The 21,295-nt window shown below is 36.6% G+C and overlaps 1 protein-coding gene across 18 annotated transcripts in view; it reads right to left on the bottom strand.

Moving 5' to 3' along the window:
- The window catches only part of ZNF382 (zinc finger protein 382), a 59,509-nt gene extending 39,465 nt beyond the window's left edge, over positions 1–20,044 (bottom strand). Inside the window, exons 1-5 of one of the 18 annotated variants that reach the window (XM_077133394.1) lie at positions 19,825–20,044; positions 17,553–17,626; positions 15,186–15,270; positions 14,827–14,922; positions 13,301–13,369 (exon numbers count right to left, since the gene is read on the bottom strand). In XM_077133394.1, the coding sequence (XP_076989509.1) occupies positions 13,301–13,369; positions 14,827–14,922; positions 15,186–15,270; positions 17,553–17,626; positions 19,825–20,044 (544 nt within the window). The other 17 variants (XM_077133395.1, XM_077133392.1, XM_077133393.1 and 14 more) reach the window with 17 other exon arrangements.
- Positions 20,045–21,295: the final 1,251 nt, after the last annotated feature.

The raw sequence follows: 21,295 nt of genomic DNA, 5'->3' as shown, positions 1-21,295 counted from the left end.
AGGCAGGATAAACTTATGAAGCATGTAATAACATGGATGGACCTAGAGAACATTATGCTGAGTGATTCTAGCCAAAAACTAAAAGACAAATACTGTATGGTCCCAATGATGTGAATCGACACTCGAGAATAAACTTGGAATATGTCATTGGTAACAGAGTTCAGCAGGAGTTAGAAACAGGGTAAGATAATGGGTAATTGGAGCTGATGGGATACAGACTGTGCAATAGGACTAGATACAAAAACTCAAAAATAGACAGCACAATAATACCTAATTGTAAAGTAATCATGTTAAAACACTGAATGAAGCTGCATCCGAGCTATAGGTTTTTGTTTTGTTTTGTTTTGTTTTGTTCTTACTATTATTACTTTTATTTTTTTTCTCTATATTAACATTCTATATCTTTTTCGGTTATATTGCTAGTTCTTCTAAACCGATGCAGATGTACTAAGAAACGATGATCATGCATCTATGTGATGATGTTAAGAATTACTGATTGCATATGTATAATGGTATGATTTCTAAAAAAAAAAAAAAAAAATGGACAGCACAATACTACCTAATTGTAATGTAATTATGTTAAAACACTGAATCAAGCTGCATCTGAGCTATAGTTGTTTTTTTTCTTATATATTTTTGTATTTTTTATTTTTATTTTTATTTTTTCTCTATATTATCATTTTATTTCTTTTTCTGTTGTCTTGGTATTTCTTTTTCTAAATCGATGCATATGTACTAAGAAATGATGATCATACATCTATGTGATGATATTAAGAATTACTGATTGCATATGTAGAATGGAATGATTTCTAAATGTTGTGTTAGTTAATTTTTTTTAATTAATAAAAAAAAAAAAATGAACAGAGGGCCATGGTGGCTCAGCAGGCAGAGTTCTCACCTACCATGCTGGAGACCCGGGTTCGATTCCCAGTTCCTGCCCATGTCAAAAAAAAAAAAAAGGTAAAAAAAAAAATGAACAGAGAGATATAAGGGGAAAATGTGGACAGAGATGTACCTATTCTTTGTTGTTAAGAAAGCAGAGTGAGCCCCTCCAGAGGGCAGCGTAATGGCTCTGTAAGAGGTTAGGGATGGGGTCGCCGTAAGATCCTGCAAACCCACTGCTAGGTATATACTTGGAGGACCTAAATGGACATTTGTACACCGGCAGAGTACGTGATTTGCAATGGATGGAGGTGGCCTAAGAGTTCACTAACTGAGGAATGGAAGGGGAACTGTGGACTACTATGTAGCTGCAAGAAGGAATGAAACTGTGAGGCATGCAACTAAGTGAATGAATCTTAAAGACAGTATGTTGAATGAAATGTCAGAAACAAAAAGACCTATATCATGCCTCACTCATATGGACTAACTATAATATACAAATGCAGAGAATTGAAATTGAGAGCGTAGGTTATCAGGTTAAGATGTTAAGTTTCCTAGATGTAAGTTTTTACAGCAGTCACATCTATTCTAAAGTCGTAATTGTTACTTCTAAATTCTGAGATGCTGAGCTATTTGTGTATAATCTAGTAATTCCCTGGAACTTTGGGTATCTGTGTGACACCTGAGACTCAGAGTTAGAGCCCTGAAGCTATGAAACTCTCAGCATCACCCCATACAGCAACTGTTGAAAAAGCTGACAAAGTGATTAGACTTTGTGCTGGTTTAAAAGGATTATGTGCCCTAGAAAAGCCATGTTTTAATCCTGATCCATCCTGATGCATCTTGATTAGATTAGATTACCTCCATGGAGATGTGACACACCCAATTGTGAGTATTAACCATTGATTACAGGGATATGTGACTCTGCCCATTCCAGTCAGATTTTGATTAGTTTACTGGAATCCTTTAAGAGAGGAAGCATTTTGGAGAGAGAAAATCCAGGAGAGCTATAACAGACCAACAAGAGCCACCAGAGCCACAAAAGAACAGAGCCATGAGAACCATAAGAGTCCATGCAGTCAGAGACCTTTGAAGATGAAGAAGGAATATGTCCCCTAGGGAAGCTTCATGAAACAAGAAGCCTGGAGAGGAAACTAGCACACGTCGCCATGTTTGCCATGTGCCTCTACAGTTGAAAGAGAAGGCTTGAAGTTCATCAGCCTTTCTTGAGTGAAGGTAACCCCTTGTTGATGCTTTAGATTGGGCATTTTTATGAACTTGCTTCAATTGAGACATTTTCATGGCCTCATTTTGTAACTCATTGTAAACTTGCAACTTAATAAGTTCCCCTTAAAAAGGTCATTCCACTTCTGGTGTATCGCATTCTGGGAGCTAGCAAACTTGAACAGATTTAAACTTGAGATAAGAATGAAGCAGACCAGGATAAAACTAAGGTAAATCAGAACACAGAGTAAAGGATGATGTGATCTATATTCTAAAACTTCAATTTCTGTGTGAGACCAAAGGAAGAGATATTTATTTGGTAGAATAATAAAAAAATAAGATTTTTATTTTTGGTAGTACAATATCTAATTTAACTTGTATGGCCAGTTTATTCAAACACCATAGTTACATGGAATCCTGAATAGGGAGATCTTGTTGGATCGTACAGGTCAGTGTGATACCACCAATATATTCCAGAGTAATCTGGGCAGAGAATAAAAAAGTATTTGCAAAGCCCACCAGAGGGACTGGAAAGAAAGGAGAAAATATTAAACCTCCCCACCTAGGGAATTCCTGCTATCTTCGCAACACTAGGGACAACCAATTTAATAGGCCAAGCCCTCGACCTTGGAGCTCACCCCTATGAAACTTATTCCTACAAAGGAGTACCCAAGCCTATAAAATTATGCCTAAGAGCCACCTCAGATAATCTCTTTTATTGCTCAGATGTACCCTCTCTCTCTAAGCCAAGTAGGCATGCAAACTAACTGCCCTCCCCTCTACATGGGACATGACCCCCAGGAGTGTAGATCTCCTTTGCAATGTGGGACATGACACCCAGGGATGAGCTGGGACCTGGCGTCATGGGCTTGAGAAAGCCTTATTGACCAAAAGGGGGAAGAGAGAAATGAGACAAAGTTTCAGTGGCTGAGAGATTTCAAATAGAGTTAAGAGGTTATTCTGGGAGTTATTCTTATGCAATATATAGGTATCCTTTTTTAGGTTATGGGCATATTGGAGTGGCTAGTGGGAAGTACCTGAAACTGTTGAACTGTACCTATTCAATTGTATTCCAGCAGCCTTGATTCTTGAAAATGATGGTATATAACTTTTACTATGTGACCATGTGATTGTGAAAACCTTGTATCTGACACTCCCTTTATCTAGGGATATACAGATAAGTAAGAAAATAAGTACAAAAAATAAATTAATAATAGGGGGTGGGATAAAGGGTAAAAAAAAATTGGGTATACTGCAATACTAGTGGTCAATGACAGGGAAAGTTAAGGGGTATGGGATGTATGGGCTTTTTTTGTTTGTCTTTTTATTTCTTTTCCTGGAGTGAACGCAAATGTTCTAAAAATGATCATTTTATGAATAACAATTATGTGATGATATTGTGAGCCACTGACTATATACTTTGGATGAACTATAAGGCGTGTGAAGATACCTCAATAAAAATACTAAATATATATATATTATAAAATATATAAATAATATTTTATAGATATGTTTATATATTATATATAAATAATATTTTATATATAATATATGTTTATATACAATGTATACAAATAATTGAGAAAGAGGCAGAAAAATAACTTTAGAAATACTGGCTAAAATTTCCCATCTAAAATAAGAACACTTGAAGTTGCTAAACTCATTAGTTTTAACAGCTGTTGTGGATTTCTTAGGATTTACTATATACACAATCAAGCTGCCTACAAAGATTGTTTCCTTTCTATACTGTTTACCTCTCTCTTACTTTATTGTACCGACCAAGCCTTAGTCACTGTACAACACTGAATAGACGTGATGATAGTAGGCAGTTTTTCTTTCTTCTGTTCTTAGGAGAAAAGCATTTGACCTTTCACCATTGAGTGTGATGGTAGCTGTAGGTTTTTAAAAGATATCCTTTATGAAGAGGAGGAAATTCCCTTCAATAGCTTATTTATTCTGAGATTTTGTAACACATTCTTTTCCAGTTTCTACTGAGAAAATTATATGGTTTTTCTCCTTTATTCTTTTTCTAGCTATGTAGGGTAGCAGCTTAGATCCTATTTTAGACAACTTTTCCCCTATATGTGGTAGATTACAAGAATGATTTTTTTTTTTACACCTCTACATGCTTTTTTATTAGAAAGACTATCGAGCATAGGTGGAAAATACATCATTTGTTAATGGCATCTAAAGCACAAATACTTGGGAAAAAAGGGAATAAACAGATTCATTAAATTATGAAATGATTAACTCTGTAACTAAATAAAACATTTATATAATAAATCCAGAAAAAAAGTTGTAAAATATAGTTTATAGTAATTATTCACATTTAAGGCTATAGATAATACACACAACCTGTCCCCAAACATAAATTCAATCCAAATAATTCATATATTAGAATTTAAATAATACAGACTGAACTAGAGGCCAATAAGAGCCAGCAAATAACCCTATATAAGAATAAAAATACAAAAGTATATCCTAATATCATTGCATTGTTTTCATGGTTTTTGTTTTTTAAAATTTTTGCTTTGCCTGTATATCACAGTTAAAAGCTCCTGTATATCACAGTTAAAAAGTTAAATTTTTGCTTTGCCTGTATATCACAGTTAAAATCAGGTAGAGAATATTACACATGCTCTAACTGCCTGCCACCAACCTGAAAGGCAGTTAGCACACTATTGGTTCTTCTTATGTTTTTAAGGAACAGCTACAGCAGCTCTAACTACTGCCACAATTTCATTTCGCCAACATCCAATAAAGCTGAAGGTCATAACAGAGGCGTGTCAGTAGCAAAATGACCTCAATTCATAGTCATTCAGCCAGATGACTTAGACTAAAGTAGATTACACAGCTAAAAAAAGGTTTGCCTTTGGAAAAAGTTCTCTGTACATAAAGTTTCATATTTCTTCATATAGAAGAAATGAGTTATGAGGAAAACCCAGGTATATAGGTAGGCTCATTCAGTTGCCCACCATAACCATCTAAGCTAGAGATAAAACTGTCCTTTGTTGGAGCTGTTTCCTCCCCACACCAGTTCTCCACAAGCAGCCTGGCTTAAAATGTGTGACCCTGGGCCAGTGAGCCTGTTTCCTCAGAGGCCTGGATCAGAGGGCACTGGTGGCATGAGGAGCAAAGGACACACCCACCTGAGTTACCAACAGTTCATGTTAGATTTGGATATGAAAACAAAATGGAAAAACAAGTATGGCAATATTTCAAAGAATAGTACCTTCACCACATGCTCATGGTGGCTGCAGCTCGCATTGCCTCTGAAGTCTTGACAATGATGACCCTTGTCTATGGACCAGCTAGAGGGGAGGGGTCTCGGGGTGTCAGAGGAAGGCCAGGCGGCCTAATTCCCCACAATTCAACCATAACCTCTGACTGTTAAGTAGCACTCAGTATGGTGCCTGGAAAAATCTGTCATGCATGTTTACCTTCAATATTGATGGATTCCCTAACTAACATTGGGAATATAAAAATGAAATCAAATTTGGATGGTGTGGGCTTATAGACAGCTAGATACAGATAGCCTGTAAAACGAACTCCTAAAATTCATACCAGCCAGGAACAACCACATTCAAAAATGAAAAAGACTGGGTCATTGTGCTCTCCTGTACTTCTAAAACCTTGTGACTTCATCCCACAGTAGGACCAACTGAGGGACACATATTCTTCTATAAGATCCAATCAGTCTACACAGTTTATTTTTCAAGTATAAAGGCTCTTCTACAGATTCCAAATGGCCCAGTGTACTTTCTGAGTCTATAAACTTAATAACAAATCATCCACTAAACCTGTGGCATAGGCAGTTCAACACTTCCTATCTCTGCTGACTGCGCAGGTACAAATTCAGTACTATTGTGGACACATAGTACAAGATTCTGAAAATATCACCAAACACTTGAAAGCCACAGCAGCAGGGATGAGAAGATAACATGTACAAACAACCAGATTCTTTCAACAAAAACAAGTAATTTTTGGGGGGGGGGGGGGGGGAATCTATCATGAATGGATTGCAGTAATGGTATTTTAGCAATTTAAACCAAAAAAATGGTCTTATTGAAACACTCTTTGAAACATAGAGCATATCAGAAATGGATCTATTCAGAATCTGAAGGAAAGAACCAAGGATGTTCTGTTACGAGAATTCTCAGCATCTAAGCATTAGATCAAGAAGAAAGAGCAATACCACCTTTAAAATGAACAAACTCTTGAATCTCAAAATACCACTTCTAGGAATATAACGGGGGGAATATCAGACTCAAAATCAAAGATTTATAAGGATATGCATCACAGCAATATTTAAATAGTGAAAAACCAAAAACTACATGAATGTTTTACAATAGAGAAATGGTCAGATAAATTATGATTAAAATTTATAATCATTAAGCTCTACCGTCATTAAAAACAGGTTTTTGAAGAATTTTTCACAATATGGGGAAATGCCTAAGAAGAAATATCAAGTGGAAACAAACGGATGCAAAGCTGTATATGTTGTGTGATCTCAGTTCAGTTAACAAAGCAAATAAACTTGTGGAGGGGGATGAATGGCAGAATAGACACCAAAATGTTCATAGTGTTCTCCTGAGTGGTGAGCCTGTAGTTGATTTTTTCAAAAAACAAATATTGGTTTTAAGAAAGTACAGACTAAAAAATATATACAAATAAATCAAATTAAAAAAAGAAAGTACAGACTCACGAGGTGCCCTGTGGTGAGCCCTAAGGGTCTGTGCCATGGGGCTGGCTCCTCTACAATTTCTTCACGCCTGGTTCACAAATACAGGAGTGGTCCGAGAACTGGGCTGGGATGGGTAAAGAGATGCCCACCAGCTCTGGCATATGAAAACACAAGCCATCTTTCCTAAACTTTTAACCAGCTTCCACTAAATGGAGGTTCCAAACAGCAGCCACACTGTGGTAATCTCCACTGGGATGGAGGCGCTTAGTGTTCTGCAGAAGGATTCTTGCTCTGGCCTGGCAGGGTTTGGTCCACAGTGAGAGGGAAGGGAGCACCCTCATGCCAAACCAGCTTCCTCCAGGTTCCCAGAGCAAGGCAAGGCATAGTGAGCTATCTGAGCCAATAAGCCCCACAGCTGTCCTGGCCATCCTCTCTCCCATCTGTGCCATGGGGTGAGTAGTCTTGGTTCAGCAAGCTGCCTGATCTGGCATTTGCTAATTGATTTTGAATGCTAAACCACTTTTGCTTTCCTGGGATAAACTCTTCTTGGCCCTAATGTATTGTCATTATATACTGCAACATTCAATTTTCTAATATTTTGTTAAGGATTTTGTTTTTGTTGTTGTTTTTAAGGATTGTTGTATCTACCCTCATGAGGGATATTGGTGTGCAGTTTTCTATTCTTATAGTGTTTTGCTTCATTGTGGTATCAGGATAATGCTGGCCTTATAAAATGAGTTGGAAGTAGTTCCTCTTTCTCTATGTGTTGTAATAAAATTGTTTGATAGTACCTAATTATTCTGTTAATGTCTGTTAGTTTTGAGTATCTTTCATTTTTTATAATGGTAATCTATCTTTATTTTTTATTAACCTATCTATGGTTTATTAATTCCATTGATTGTTTTAATGAATCACCTTTTGATCTACTCATTTTTCTATTGTTTTTTTAATTTCATTGATTTCTGCTTTTGCCTTTATTATTTTTTCCTTTTACTAACTCTGAATTTCATTTGCTTTTCTTTTTCTAGCTATTTAGGGTCAGCTCAGATCCCTAATTTAAGACTGATTTAAAGGGATAAACATTTTTAAAATTCTGCTTTATAGCTGCATTCCACAAATTTTGAAATACTATGTTTTCATTATGATTCAATTAAAAATATCTTCTAATTTATATTAGGATTGCTTTTTAATTTATGATTTATTTGGAAATGTGATTAGTTACCAGATATTTGGGAATTTGGAGATATTGTTGTTTTTTATTCTGAATTGATTCTAATTTGGTTAGAGAGCATACTGTTAGGATTTCACTCCTTTTACATTTTTTGAGGCTTGTTTTATAGCCCACCATAGACTTAACTTGCATATAATATATGCTATAAACATTATTAACTTGGTACAATTGACTAAAGTGTTTTTCAAGTCTTCTATAGTCTTACTGATTTTCTTTCTCTTTGTTCTTTCAATTATCAAATGAGGGGCACTATATCATAAACTACAATTATATTGTTTCTTTCAGGTCTATCTGCTTTGCTTTGTGTATTTCATGCTTCCTCAATGGGAGTGACAGAGCCCCCTCAGTTCTGGGGAGGATGAAAATACATGAGTTATTATAATGCTTTGTGGTCTTGCAAAGGGTAACAGAACATATACAGGTATTTAATATATATATTTGAGGTAATTTCATGAGTAGGGCAATAGAAAAAAATAGTCCCCTTAGGGGAATTTATTTTAAAAAAGGTGAGAAACGTTAATGTATTTTAAAGCCCTATTAAGGATTGTTATGATTTCTAATGCTATGTCCCTCTTCACTTGTAATATTGTGTTCTAAAACCTACTTTGTCTGATATATGGCCAATCCCACTTTCTTCTGCATAGTGTTCGTGTACACAATACAGTCTGACTCCATTTTTTTATATTACTGTTAACAACTTCCTAGATCCACCCCTTCCTCCTTCCTCTCTCCCTATGCCTAGGCAAGTGAATAAGCCAGCATACTCCCTCTGTAGCTGCTAGCAGGAAGTCTAAACAACGTTAAGTCCCAGTCCACATGTGGAACTCTTATATAGGCTCTCCCTCCTAACTCTAATAAAAACCAAAAAAGTCAGATTCTTTCCTTGCTCTTTCAAGCCATTTTAGGATCAACTTGGAAGTCTTCCCTGCTCTTTTCAGAAAGCTTCATTTACTTCAGATGTCATTCTCGACATCTGAACCAAAATTTGGGAGGGAATGTAGAATTCCATTTTCAAATGGGAAACTACAAGGTAGCATGATACATTTTTTCCCATCTTTTTATGTTTAACCTGCCAGTGTCTTTACATTTAACTTGTTTCTTAAACAGGGAACATAGGTGGGTCTCCCTTTTCATTTCAGATTCTAAATAATCGTTTGGATCTTATTTCTATTTTTGTTTTCTTGCCTCAGTGCATTCATTGATGACATATCCTTGACAATACTGAGGTCATGTCCTCGTCTGCAAATTGCACCACTTTAATTTCTTTTCTAGGTTTCTACTGACCAATTTTTTTCTATTGACTGACTTTTCTCCATTTTGGGGTCATGTTTTCCCGCTTCTTCATATATCTAATAATATTTTATTGGGAGCCTAACATTGTCAATTTTATATTGTTGAGTTCAGGATACGATTGTATTCTCATAAAGACTACTGGTCTTTTTCTGGCATTCTGCAGCAACCACAGAGTTGCGTGACTAGGACCTCCCTTCAAGAAAGAACTTGTCATTCATGTACGAGAAGTGTAGTTACCAAACAGCCTTCAACTGTTAGCATCTTCAGGAAGCAACTCAGATTTTGAACCAAGGCCATAGTCTTCTCAGGGAGCTCTCTTCCAATAACTGAACCCCATGGAAATACTAGGGCCAGGCTATTTCTGCCAATGAGGGACTGCTCTAGAAACTTTGTTTCTGCCTATCTTGTTGGGCTGGTTGAGATTTTGTCAGATCTGCATAATGACCTCAGGTTCTCTCTGCCCAGTTCTGTTTGTCTCCTCACCCCTTTTCTTTCATAGGTGTCAAGTCTATATCATAGTCTGATAGCTTTCTATGCCCAATCTTGCTTTTTTCTCCTTTTGTCTTTCAGAGATGTCACCTCTAAGAAACCTGTTATGCTCCTAACTCCATCTTACATACCTCCTTCCTAAAGGACCCGACAGACACACATTGGTTTAATCCTTTTGACACTTGTGTTTAAGTTATTTTCAGGCATAGTCTAAACCTAGGGCTAATTTAGCCCTATTTATTAGGGGGTGGCCTTTCTAGGATGTCTACCTAATGTTTTGTGTATTAACAAGATCTTTTTGCTCTAGCTGGAGGGAAGTGAAATGGCACTGTGTAGAGTCTGGGAATTGTTCATCTTATAGTACCACAGTAATTCTACTTTCCTTGGAACATATCCTTGCCTAGCCTCACAGATTTTCACCTACACACATGCAGACTTGTATTTAGCTAAAGACTCAGGGTAATTCTTTTCATATTTGAGGAACTCTTTCTTTGCAAAGCTCCCTCTTTGTAGGAAGTGTGTCCTGGAAATATGAGCCACCTCAGTCTTCCCGGATTCTTATGTTGGTTCCTCCAAGTCAGTGAAATTGCCAGGTTCTTTTTGGATTCTCTTTTCTGTATTTTTGTCTGGAAGCTGCTTCTAGATGGAAAGCCTGAAATAAAGTAAGGCTTGCCTCACTTGTTTCTCTTCTTTGAGGAATCTAGGCCTGTGCTACCTTAAGTTCAGAAAATGGCTTCTCCAGTTTTCTAGTTCTTTTTCATAGGAGGATAATTCTAGACCCTGTTACTCCCTTGGGGCTGGAAAAAGAAGTCATGAATTAATAAAACACACATCCATATGCCTTAATGGTGGTTTTCATTAAATATTTGAGGAAATAATAATATTATCTTACAGACTCTATTAAAAAATAGATGAGGAGGAAACAAGCCCAGTTTGCTTGATATGGTAACACAACTCTGATACAATAATTTTCCAAAGATATTATAAGAAAAAGAAATGTACAAATGAATATCCCTTGTGAAAACATGCCCAAAAGCTTGCCAAAATATTAGCAAACAAACTTCAGCAATTCTATAAGAAGGATAATGCACCTTGTCCAAGTGGGGTTTACCCCAGGAGTCCAAGATTGGTTTAAAATTGAGATTAATCAACATAATTCAGCATAAGCAGATTAAAGAAGAATACTGTATTCATCTCAATAAAAGCAGAAAAAGTATATGTTAAAATCAACACCCATTCACAATTAACACTGAAAACTATAAAAAGAAGAGAACTTTCAGAAACTGATAATGGGCATTTATGAAAAAACCCACAGTTAATTCTAGGCATATGAATGAAAGATTAAATGTCTTCTTTCTAATTTAGTAATTTCTAAAAATATTTACTCTCACCACTTCTACTCAACATTTTACTGTAGGTCCTAGCCAGTGCAACAAGGTAAAAAAAAAAACAGAAATGAAAGACGTAAAGTTTGAAAACGTAAAAGGCTCTCAATCTTTGTATGCTCACGGATAAGATGGATATTACTGATATGAAGATTAAAGGAGATATATATATATATATATATATATCCCCTTTATATATATATATCTTTATATATATAAAATGCTTAACATAAAGCCTGACACATGTAAATGGTCACGATTATTTTCTAAATATTTATTTTCTGATTTGTTATCATGTCATTCCTAAGCTCCTTAAAAATAAATATCATGATTTTCTATATCTATGAAGAATCTAACACATCAGTGGTATTAGAAATGTGTAAAAATTAAATAAAGTGGTACATATATGTTGTTTTGTAAATTATAAAGAACTTATTAGACATAAAGTATTACTAACAAATAATAATGTAAATTAAACTTTTTGCAATGTTGAATTCAATTCCTGGGTGTGTCTTTATGCTAAAAGTACTTTTGAAAAACTATTAGTTTCTATGTGATTACTTTTCAGAAACCTACAACCTCCGGAAGGGTTCCTAAGCCAGATAAGTCCTGTAACCCAGAGGAGCCAGCTTCTCCAGAAAATCAACTAGTTCTATACCCATATCCAATATTATCAAAAGCCCTTTCCAACATGAAAAAGTTGAAATGGGCATAGTCCAAATACCCCTAAAGATTGGGAGAAAGAGCAAAGGAGAAGATGGAGTTACAATAGAGATAATAGCATTTAACAAATGAGTATGATTGCTGAATCAATACATTGAAATTTGTTTCAGCCTCCAGTGTTCTGGACCAGCTAGAAGGTAAAAACTTTAATTGTGAAACAGTATCCATACCAAACTCTGAAATCTTTTCTAAAACCAATTGTTGCAGTGTGATTTGAAAGCTACTGCTTTTTTGTATATACGTTATTTTTCACAATTAAAAATAATCAGTTGAAAAAAAATAAAACATAAAAGAGAAATTTCTTTGATGAGGATATGTTTCATATGTAGACGATCCAAAGGAATATACAAACAAACAAACAAGAACAACAACAATAAAACCTACTATGATCAGTGAATTAACAAGGAAGAAGTGGGTAAAGTCAATATATAAAAATTAATTGCATTTATATATATTAGCAGTAAACTAATTTCTTTTAAAAACAAATATTTAAAAATCTACCACTTAAATGAGCAAAAATACAAAAAGCTTACAAGTAAATTTAATGAAAAATGTATAAGACCTCTGCACTGAAAATAATAAAGCATGGCTTACAGGAATAAAAATGTTAAATAAAGTGGAAAGACATACTATTGTCCTGGAAAGAAGACTCAGTATTGCTAAGATGTCAATTCTCACCAAGAAGAGGCCCAGTACATTTATTTTTTAAAAATAAAGAAGCTGATTCTAAAAATATATTCGAAAAAAAAATGACCTATAATAGTGAAAATTTTAAAAAAGGAAGTTGAAGGATTAATCTGACTTCAAGACTTATTATAAAACTACAACAATCAAGTCCTGACAACAGACTTAAAACATATCAAAGAAAAGAACAGAGCCCAGAAATGGATCGCCATAAATATGACTACACATTACTAGATTACCAGAGCAATTCATTCTAACAAATGGTAGTGGAACAAACTGACAGTTATATGGACAAGAGACAGACCAAAGAACTAATCATAAAAGCAAAAAATACACATTTTTTGAAGAAAATATCTTCACAGCCTAGGAGCAGGCAGATATTTGTCTGAAATGTCAAAGAACAAATTATAAAAGAAAAAGATTATAAATTGGATTTCATCAAATTTTAAAATTTCTGCTCATCAAAAGATACTTTAAAATGAATAGGCTAGGGGAGATATTTGCCACCATATTATCTGAACAAAAGACTTCTATTCAGAATGTGTGAAGAATTCCTATTAATCAAAGAAAAATATATACTAGCCAATTAAAAAATGGGTAAAATACTTGAACAGAGACTTCCAAACAAGATATAAAAAGCATCTGAAAAGTTCTCAGCATCATTAGTCATAAGAGAAATCTAAAAACTAAATATATACCACATACCTTTCAGAATATTGATAACACCAAATGTAGAAGAGAATGTGGGGCAACCAAAATTTCCATACGTTGCTGCTGAAAGTTTAAAATGGTACAGCAACTTTTAAAAACTGTTTGGAAGTTTTTTAAAAAGTAAAATATATACCTTCCCTATGAATCAGTAATATCACTCCTAGGTACTTACTAAGGAAAAATAAAAACATATGAACACCAAAATATTTTTACCAGACTGTTCACAACAGCTTTATTCCTAACTGCATCAAAGTGGAAATAAGCCAAAAGTCCATTAATAAATTGGTATATGTGCACAACAAGAGTACTATTCAGCAATTAAATTACCAAACTATTTATACGTACAAAAACTTATATGAATCTCTCAGACATTAAACTGAGTGCAAGAAAGTAGAAACAAAAAAATTCTAGAATAGACGAACATAATCTATGTTGGTAGAAATCAACTGTGATAGTCCTAGTGGGAGGGACTAACATGGAAAGGACTGGATGGAATTTTATGGATTGATGGAAATGCCCTTTATTTTTACTGAGGGATGGGATATATTGGTTTATACTGCTGTCAGAACTCAAAGACTTTTATACTTAAATTATATCTACAAAGCATGGAATGGATTCTTGGTAAGGCAATAGAAGCCAAAATCTCTATAGACACAAGGCAAATGAGGAAAAGACTTACAAGGGGAGAGTGAATGATATTTAAAACTAAAATTTAGATGGAAGTCTAACCATGTACAGTCACTTTGAAGATCTCAGGCTTTTAAAAAACAGATGTCAAAAAACATTCAAAGTGACAGACCCTTCCAATACAAAAAAGTTAGAATGGCCATCGCCCAAATACCCCTAAAGAGATGGATGAAAAGATCAAAGGTGATGGTGGAGTTATACAGTGAAGATAGGATTTAACAAATGAATATCATTGCTGAATCATTAAATTGATATTTTTTACTCTCTAGTATCTTCGAGCAGCTAGAAGTAAAAACCTAAAATTGTGGCGGTGTAACCATGTCAGACTCTGAAATATGTTCTACAACTAATTATGGTGCTGTGAATTGAAATTTATTGCTTTTTTGTACATATGTTATTTTTCACAAAAAAAAGGAAAAAAAGTCGACTGTTATGATAAAAAAATATTTAAGCCTTTCTAGCTTCCTATATTGTGGAGCAGCTAAAAGGAAAAATCTGAGAGGATCATACGGTATTTTATGAGAAATTCTGGGATCTGTCCTGTAACTACTTGTTGAAGAGTGCTTTGGAAACTACTGCTTTTTATTTCTTTGCTTTGTACATATATTACACTATACAATAAAAAAGTTAAAAAAAAAAAAGGTGAGAACACTATGAACAACTGCATGCAAAAACTTAGAGGAAATGGAAAAATTCCTAGAAAGACACAAACTATCAATTTTGACTTAGAAATAAAAAACATGGATACACCCACACACACACAAAAAAAAACGTTCAAAAGTGCCAACTACCTGAGATATACTATACATTGGACTTCATTTGTACCAACTCACCTAGGTAGCTTTGATTTGGAAAAACTCTCTCTGTTGTCCATAACTCCTCTCCTTCTTCCAATTTGCGGATCATATCAGGTTTAGTCATACGAAACCCTGATAATGCAAAATAAGATTTGGTGTAAGCTACCTGGGCTTCAAAACATTAAAGAAAAAGATACAGCTTTAAGTTGGCAAATGTGGTACACATTTACATCTTACCAAATAATACTTTACACCAGGCAAGTGAGGATATAATCATACTTCCTGCTAATCAAAGAGAGTCATCATCTCTGATCCCTGAAATTCAATGCTGCATGTTTCAGGGATTCTTGACAGATAAATGACACTGAAAGAGTCAAAGAGTGAACTTTCCTTACCCACAGAGATGAGGTGGCAATAGTTTTCCAGCATCACGTCCCTGTAAAGGGCCTTCTGAATAGGGTCCAGTTGCTGCCACTCCTCCTGGGTGAAGTCCACAGTCACATCCTTGAATGACACTGATCCCTGTAAGGGCATACTCTAGTTCATCCTGAAGTGATCAGAACTGGGTGAGAACTAGATGGGGGACCATGTTCAGTAGTCAGAACTAGTTTTCCCATTTTGTGTTTCATATTATAGAAAAATGGCTCTGAAAATACATTCTTCTTTATTTACTTATTATCTCATGCTAAAAATATATACTGAAATCATACTATTGCCTTGATGTGGCTGGCTGCCTGATGGACCAAAATGAATAAAATCCTGACCCTGCTCAAGAGAAGTTATAGGCTAAAAGAAAGACAAACGTAAATACGTACACTCAATAGGTATTACAGATGCAATGATAGATGTACAAGTAAAAGATCCACAAAGTAAAGAAAAATTTCATTTTGTATTGAAGACATAAAAGTTTTCTACTCACAATGAGTTTGTTTTGTATAAATGCAGTGTATCACATTTTAAATATTCATGGGGAGTGAACAACCAGTTAGTAAATTCAGGAAATAACAAAAAAGCACAGTATTCAAGCTCTTAGAAGAAAAAAGTATATGGAGGTAGGCAATAGGTATATTACAGAATAATACTGGATTTTTTCCTACAGAGTAGTGGTCACAAAAATGTATGAGCACACTCCCAACATATTGTATTTCTTTAAAATCATCAATAGGCACTACCGGCAATCCACATTGTTAATGTAAACAGTTAATGTTTTCCTCCCTTTCAATGAATTGTCTTGTATATTCCACAGTGGTGCTTGCCCCACTTTGGATCTATTGCTTAGAGTGTAAAGAACATGAACATCACATATGTTATGTGATAAAATTTGTGCTTAAGAGGCAATACTCTTAAAGACTGGAGAAGGCTTGAGGTGTGTTAGATAGAAACGCACTGGGAGAGATGCCTCCTAGATTAAGATGGTATTAGTGGGCCATACAGGTGACAATTGATTCCTACATAATGAGTAGAAACAGAACTGGTCATTAATTGGTTATAGTGTAGAAGAAAAGAGAGGTGTAACTCTTGGGATATCACATAGGCAAGTGGGCAGATGCCGGGACTAGAGAATGGAAATGGGAAACAGAAGAAAGAATAGGTTGGACAGAATGAACTAATGAGGTAAACCTTGGAAATGCACTTGAAGTATCTATGGAACACAGAGGTGGTGACACAAGATCTGACACTCTGGCCAGGGGTCTAAGTTAGAAAACGTATATGAGAGTTACTAGAATATACATGATCAGTGGAGCTTCCAGAGTGGATCTGATTGTACACAGAGCAAAAAGGATTGTGATAGGAAGAAAACCAATGTAGCATCTGGGGAAAATCAGTATTTTAAAGGATAGTAGATAAAGGGGAAAGAAAGATATAAAAACAGTGCAAAGCACTGCCTTTGATTCAAGAGCAGAATATTTCAAGAATTACATTTGTAGTTGAGTATACACATTTCCTTCTTTGGTATCCACATTTAAAAAAATAGAAGAAACTAATAAGACAAGAATAAATCTATAACAGATTTGGAATACTGGGAAGGTTTTACACTGGCAAACCACAGTTTGTAGGAATTACTTCCTGACATTGATAAAACAGACAGAAGAATCAGAGAGGAGGAATACAAAATCTCAGCATTCTATTCAATCTTGTGTTCAAATCACTTCCCTGAAAACCTCACCAAACAGGACATGTCACCACAAACTATTAATACAATCCACCAATTCTATCTCATATGTCATTGCAAAATCTATGTCAGTGGAAGAGACCAAGCTTTCCCATGTCTGCTCCCTGACTACTCACAACTTGTATCTCCAAATGGTGTCGAGACAAGGTAGATTCATTCAAGTAATATATTCTTGTTTAAATCAAGATAAAACATTTCTGTTCCAACAATACTTTTGTGAGAAGACTGAGAAAGAAGATAATGAATGATGTACCCAATCAATATGTGAACATTGGCTACAACTAGAAAGTATAATTTTGGGGAAAGGCTTAAGTTTATCTGGCAGGGATGAGAGAAAATGGGAATAGGGTTGCAGCTAGGGTGAGTCCCCTGAGATGCCAAGGGTGCAAAATTTAGGGAGGCACAGTTCTGAGAGTACCTCCTTAGATTTTGTACTATAGGCTCTTTGCTTGCCACAACCTAGCCCAGGCCCTGACCGGAAAACAGTTTAATGGAAACAAATCCCAATACCCAGGAGGTATGGGAGCAAATATTCATATATCCTGAAAAAAAGATTATTTCAGAAAGGCAAGAAGTAACATTATCTCACCTGAGACATGGCTTTGAGATCTGAACTGATGAAGTCTTCTATTTTCGGCTCTTCTTCTGAAAAAGTGAAAAGTCCTGAGGAAGCAGGCATGGGGGATATAAGAAGCCGTATGAGGACATACTTGACTTACACCTCCCTAGAATAAGTCAGTTAACTCTACATCAATTTTCACTGTTTGAGCATATGCCTACTCTGCACACCCCACACAAACTCAGGAGAAAGATTCGTGAGAATATGGGCAAATTCTGCTCCAATCCTAGAAACCCAGTCTCTTGGTGAGGCAGAATGGATCCAGTCTACCTCTTGTAGTTTGGAGAGAGGGAACATTGTGCTTTTCCCCCTGCAGTTTCATTTTCCATCTCCCACACAACACAGTGTTACAGATAAAATGACTCTTCATGAACTTTCTACCAAATCACACTGTCACCATCAGTGCACGAGAGTATCTGTCTCCCTACACCCTGATGAATATAGTTGACAATAACTTTTAATCTTTGCCTATCAGGTCTACACTGCAGTTCTAATTTATACATTTCTTATTATGAGAGAGAATAGGCTTATTTTAATCACGTAAAAGACATTTCTTTTCTGTAATGACATCCTCTTATAGGATATCTATTTTTCTTGTGCTTTTATTTCCTAATTAGTTGCATTATCTTATTTTTTGAATTTAAGAAATAGCCTTTTATCTGTTTTTAGTTGCAAGTAATTTTTTATAGTCTCTCATCAGACTATTAAAGTGTTTTGCCTTATGAAATTTTTTTCCCTGAATGGTTTGTTTAGCAATACCATGTATTGTATAATTCATACTTCCTCAACTGATGCATAATGCCATCTTTATCATACATTACATTCCCCTATGTGCTTGAAAATACCTGACTTTTAATTTCTCTACTTCATCTCCTTATTGGTTTGCCTCTATTGTACCACTTAATAAGCATAGTTAATTACTGAAAATCAACAATTATTATTAATTTAGGAATAGTTAATATAAGTATTGATTATTGAACAATACTTCTTAGCAGTTCAGGCAATGAAAATAGAAAAGAAATTGATCAGGTACTCATTCCACTCTGCAGGCTTTCAGGCAGAGAGGATACTATTTTTGTTAAATGAAGTCAGAAGTCTTGACTGCAACAGTTACTATTTTAATTGGTAAAATAACTAATTACTAAAATGAGACTGATTTTGTGATGAAAACTGTGACAAATACTGTTCATTATCTTAGAATGCCAACCTTACATGGATTTCATCCAGTGGTAGGAAACCTTACTCATATAGAAATGTTGAAAAGTCGCAGTTTGAGGAAAAAAAAAATTTTTGTTTTGTTTTTGTAAATAAAATACTGTTCTTAGTTATATCGTTTTTCTAGGTAATGAGTCTTACCATCTGGAAATTATTAAAACCTTACCTTTTCTTTTCCAATATTTATACAGTCTATTTTATATGCTATCAGAGACAAAATTTTGGAGGCAAGCTTAATGGTCAATATTCAGACTTCTAAATTACACATACCCAATTAGCCAACTAACCAGACACTCAACTATGTAGTCACCATGGTCACAAAACCATTACAATAGGTTACAAAAACGTGCATAATTACATTCAATCAAATATACTTTACAAAACCACAATCTTAAAGCCCCAATTTACCATTCACAACCTCAAACAGCATATTCCAGGCAGTCACAAAATCACATTACAAATCACTTTAGCTCCTCCGCAATCACACAGTGCCTCAAATACCACTCACACCTAATCTAAAAATAGACACATGCAGGAGAAATTCCACATAGCAACACTATGTGCACGTTCACATACCATGGGCTGCAACGCAGCAGAGTAATATGCACCCAAAATGCAGCAGACTGGGAACTGGGGAGGTGGGGGGTTACCCCCATTTGGACACACACACAAATACACACGCACGCACAGAGCTAATGCTGTGTGCCAAACCCTGCTTACAGCAATGGGACTTTTTCGGGGTCAAAACTGACAAAAATGCCCCCTCCCCAAGCTCGCGCCAGCTCACACTCGCGGTCACCCTCAGGGTCACGCCCACGAACCACACCCGAGGCTCCACTCGTACCCTTCTCTGAGTTTCTGGAATCGGAGGACCCAGTTCCCTTCTCAGAGTTACCAGGCCCGACCCGGCCTCCCAGTTCCCTCCCTAACTTCCCAAAGCCCCCAGATCCCGCTTTCCTCCTCGGTCCTCCGGGACTTGAGCTCCCGGTTCTCCCCTCGGCCTCCCCAGACCGTAAGACACACACACCAGCTTCACCGGGGACCAAGAACCTGCAGCCTACGCCTGCGCCTGCGCCTGCGCACTCCTGCGTGGGTTTGCACTCCCAGGAGTCTCCGGGGCTGGCGAGTGAGGAGCCGTGCTGTCCCGGCTTGCCCAGCTCTACCCTTTCATCGTCGGGGTTTTTCCAGCTTGGACTACGTTTCTCACAGGCGCCGGGGCAGCGACTAAACTTCGGCCTCTGGTTCATTTTCCGCTGGCCATTGTCGGAGTCTGTGTGGTAAACTGAGGTGACCTGGGTCGGGTGTTGGGAGCTCATGAGTTCCTGGTCAGGTTCCCGGGCGCGGAAGGGAAAAGAGGAGGCCGGAACCTCAGACCTGTGTGTGCGTGATCTGCGGAGGATGGTGATTGGGGTTGTGTGTACGGTTGTATGACTACCTCAGTGTAGTTGTGGAGTGTGCGTGTGACAGTGTGTGCGCGCGTGTGTGATGGGGCCGGGTGTGTGTGCGCGGTGGGGAGACCCTGATTGGGCTGGGAATGGGGGCGCGTCCTTTTGTGAGGCTGTGGTCGACTGTGATTGTGAGATGTCACACTATAACCTAATGATAGTGTGATAACGCTATAGTGACCGTATTCGAGACTAAGCAAATGTGGCCAAGGGGAGCTTTTTCACTCTTAAAAAGATTGATCTTCATTTTTGCAGTTCTGGACTGAGGACTCTGTGGGTAAGATCCCCACGTAACTCCATCTCTGCCAGTAAGAGTTCAAGGCCCCATTTTTAAAGCATGGTTCTGTTGCCTTCATCAATACACCTGGTATCCATTGTCCAGCCTAGTGCATGCAGCAGGCATGCAGTACAATGTGTATACCCTACTCCAGGGCCAATTTTAAGTTCCATGGTTTCTTGAATCTGTTCACTGGGTTTTCTTCGCCGGCCTCTATCATTTCATCTTATAGCCACACTGCACAGAAATACTAGATGCACAGAAATGGCTGTTGGATATTTGAGACCTAGAAGGGAGATTCCAACTAAAGCCCAGCCCTGCATTTGTTATGACTTGCTGAATTGCCTCCAAGACAGGGTCCTCGGAAGACATCTTACTCAAATCCCTCTTGGAAACTCTGTGTGGGCATGTTCCAAAGCATTTTCATAATTCTGTCTAAAGTAAACTGAATTTAGAAACAGATTCTTGTCCCAGGTGTCAGTGACTCTGACCTCTCTTTCTGATAGAACGAAGTGCCAATCAACACTATCCCAATGTTTCTTATACTTCCATCTGGGTATGTTTAATGTGGATGATGGGAAGTTGAACCTGTCTGGCCTCCAAGAACCAGGGGCCTGGTATGTCATGATTTTCTTTTTCTTCCAAGTTTTTCTGTACTGCAGATTAAGAGCCTGGAGGAGGAAAGCATTGCAGTTGTGCTCTTAAAGCCAAGCTAGAGGTTACTTTGAGTTGTTTCTTTGTCTTGTGAAATGCATTTTTGTTTTTCAGATTATAGA

This window comes from Tamandua tetradactyla, chromosome 16 (genome assembly GCF_023851605.1).
Source record: "Tamandua tetradactyla isolate mTamTet1 chromosome 16, mTamTet1.pri, whole genome shotgun sequence".
In the NCBI taxonomy this organism is placed as follows: Eukaryota; Metazoa; Chordata; class Mammalia; order Pilosa; family Myrmecophagidae; genus Tamandua; species Tamandua tetradactyla.
This window is presented reverse-complemented; position numbering and strand designations above follow the sequence as displayed.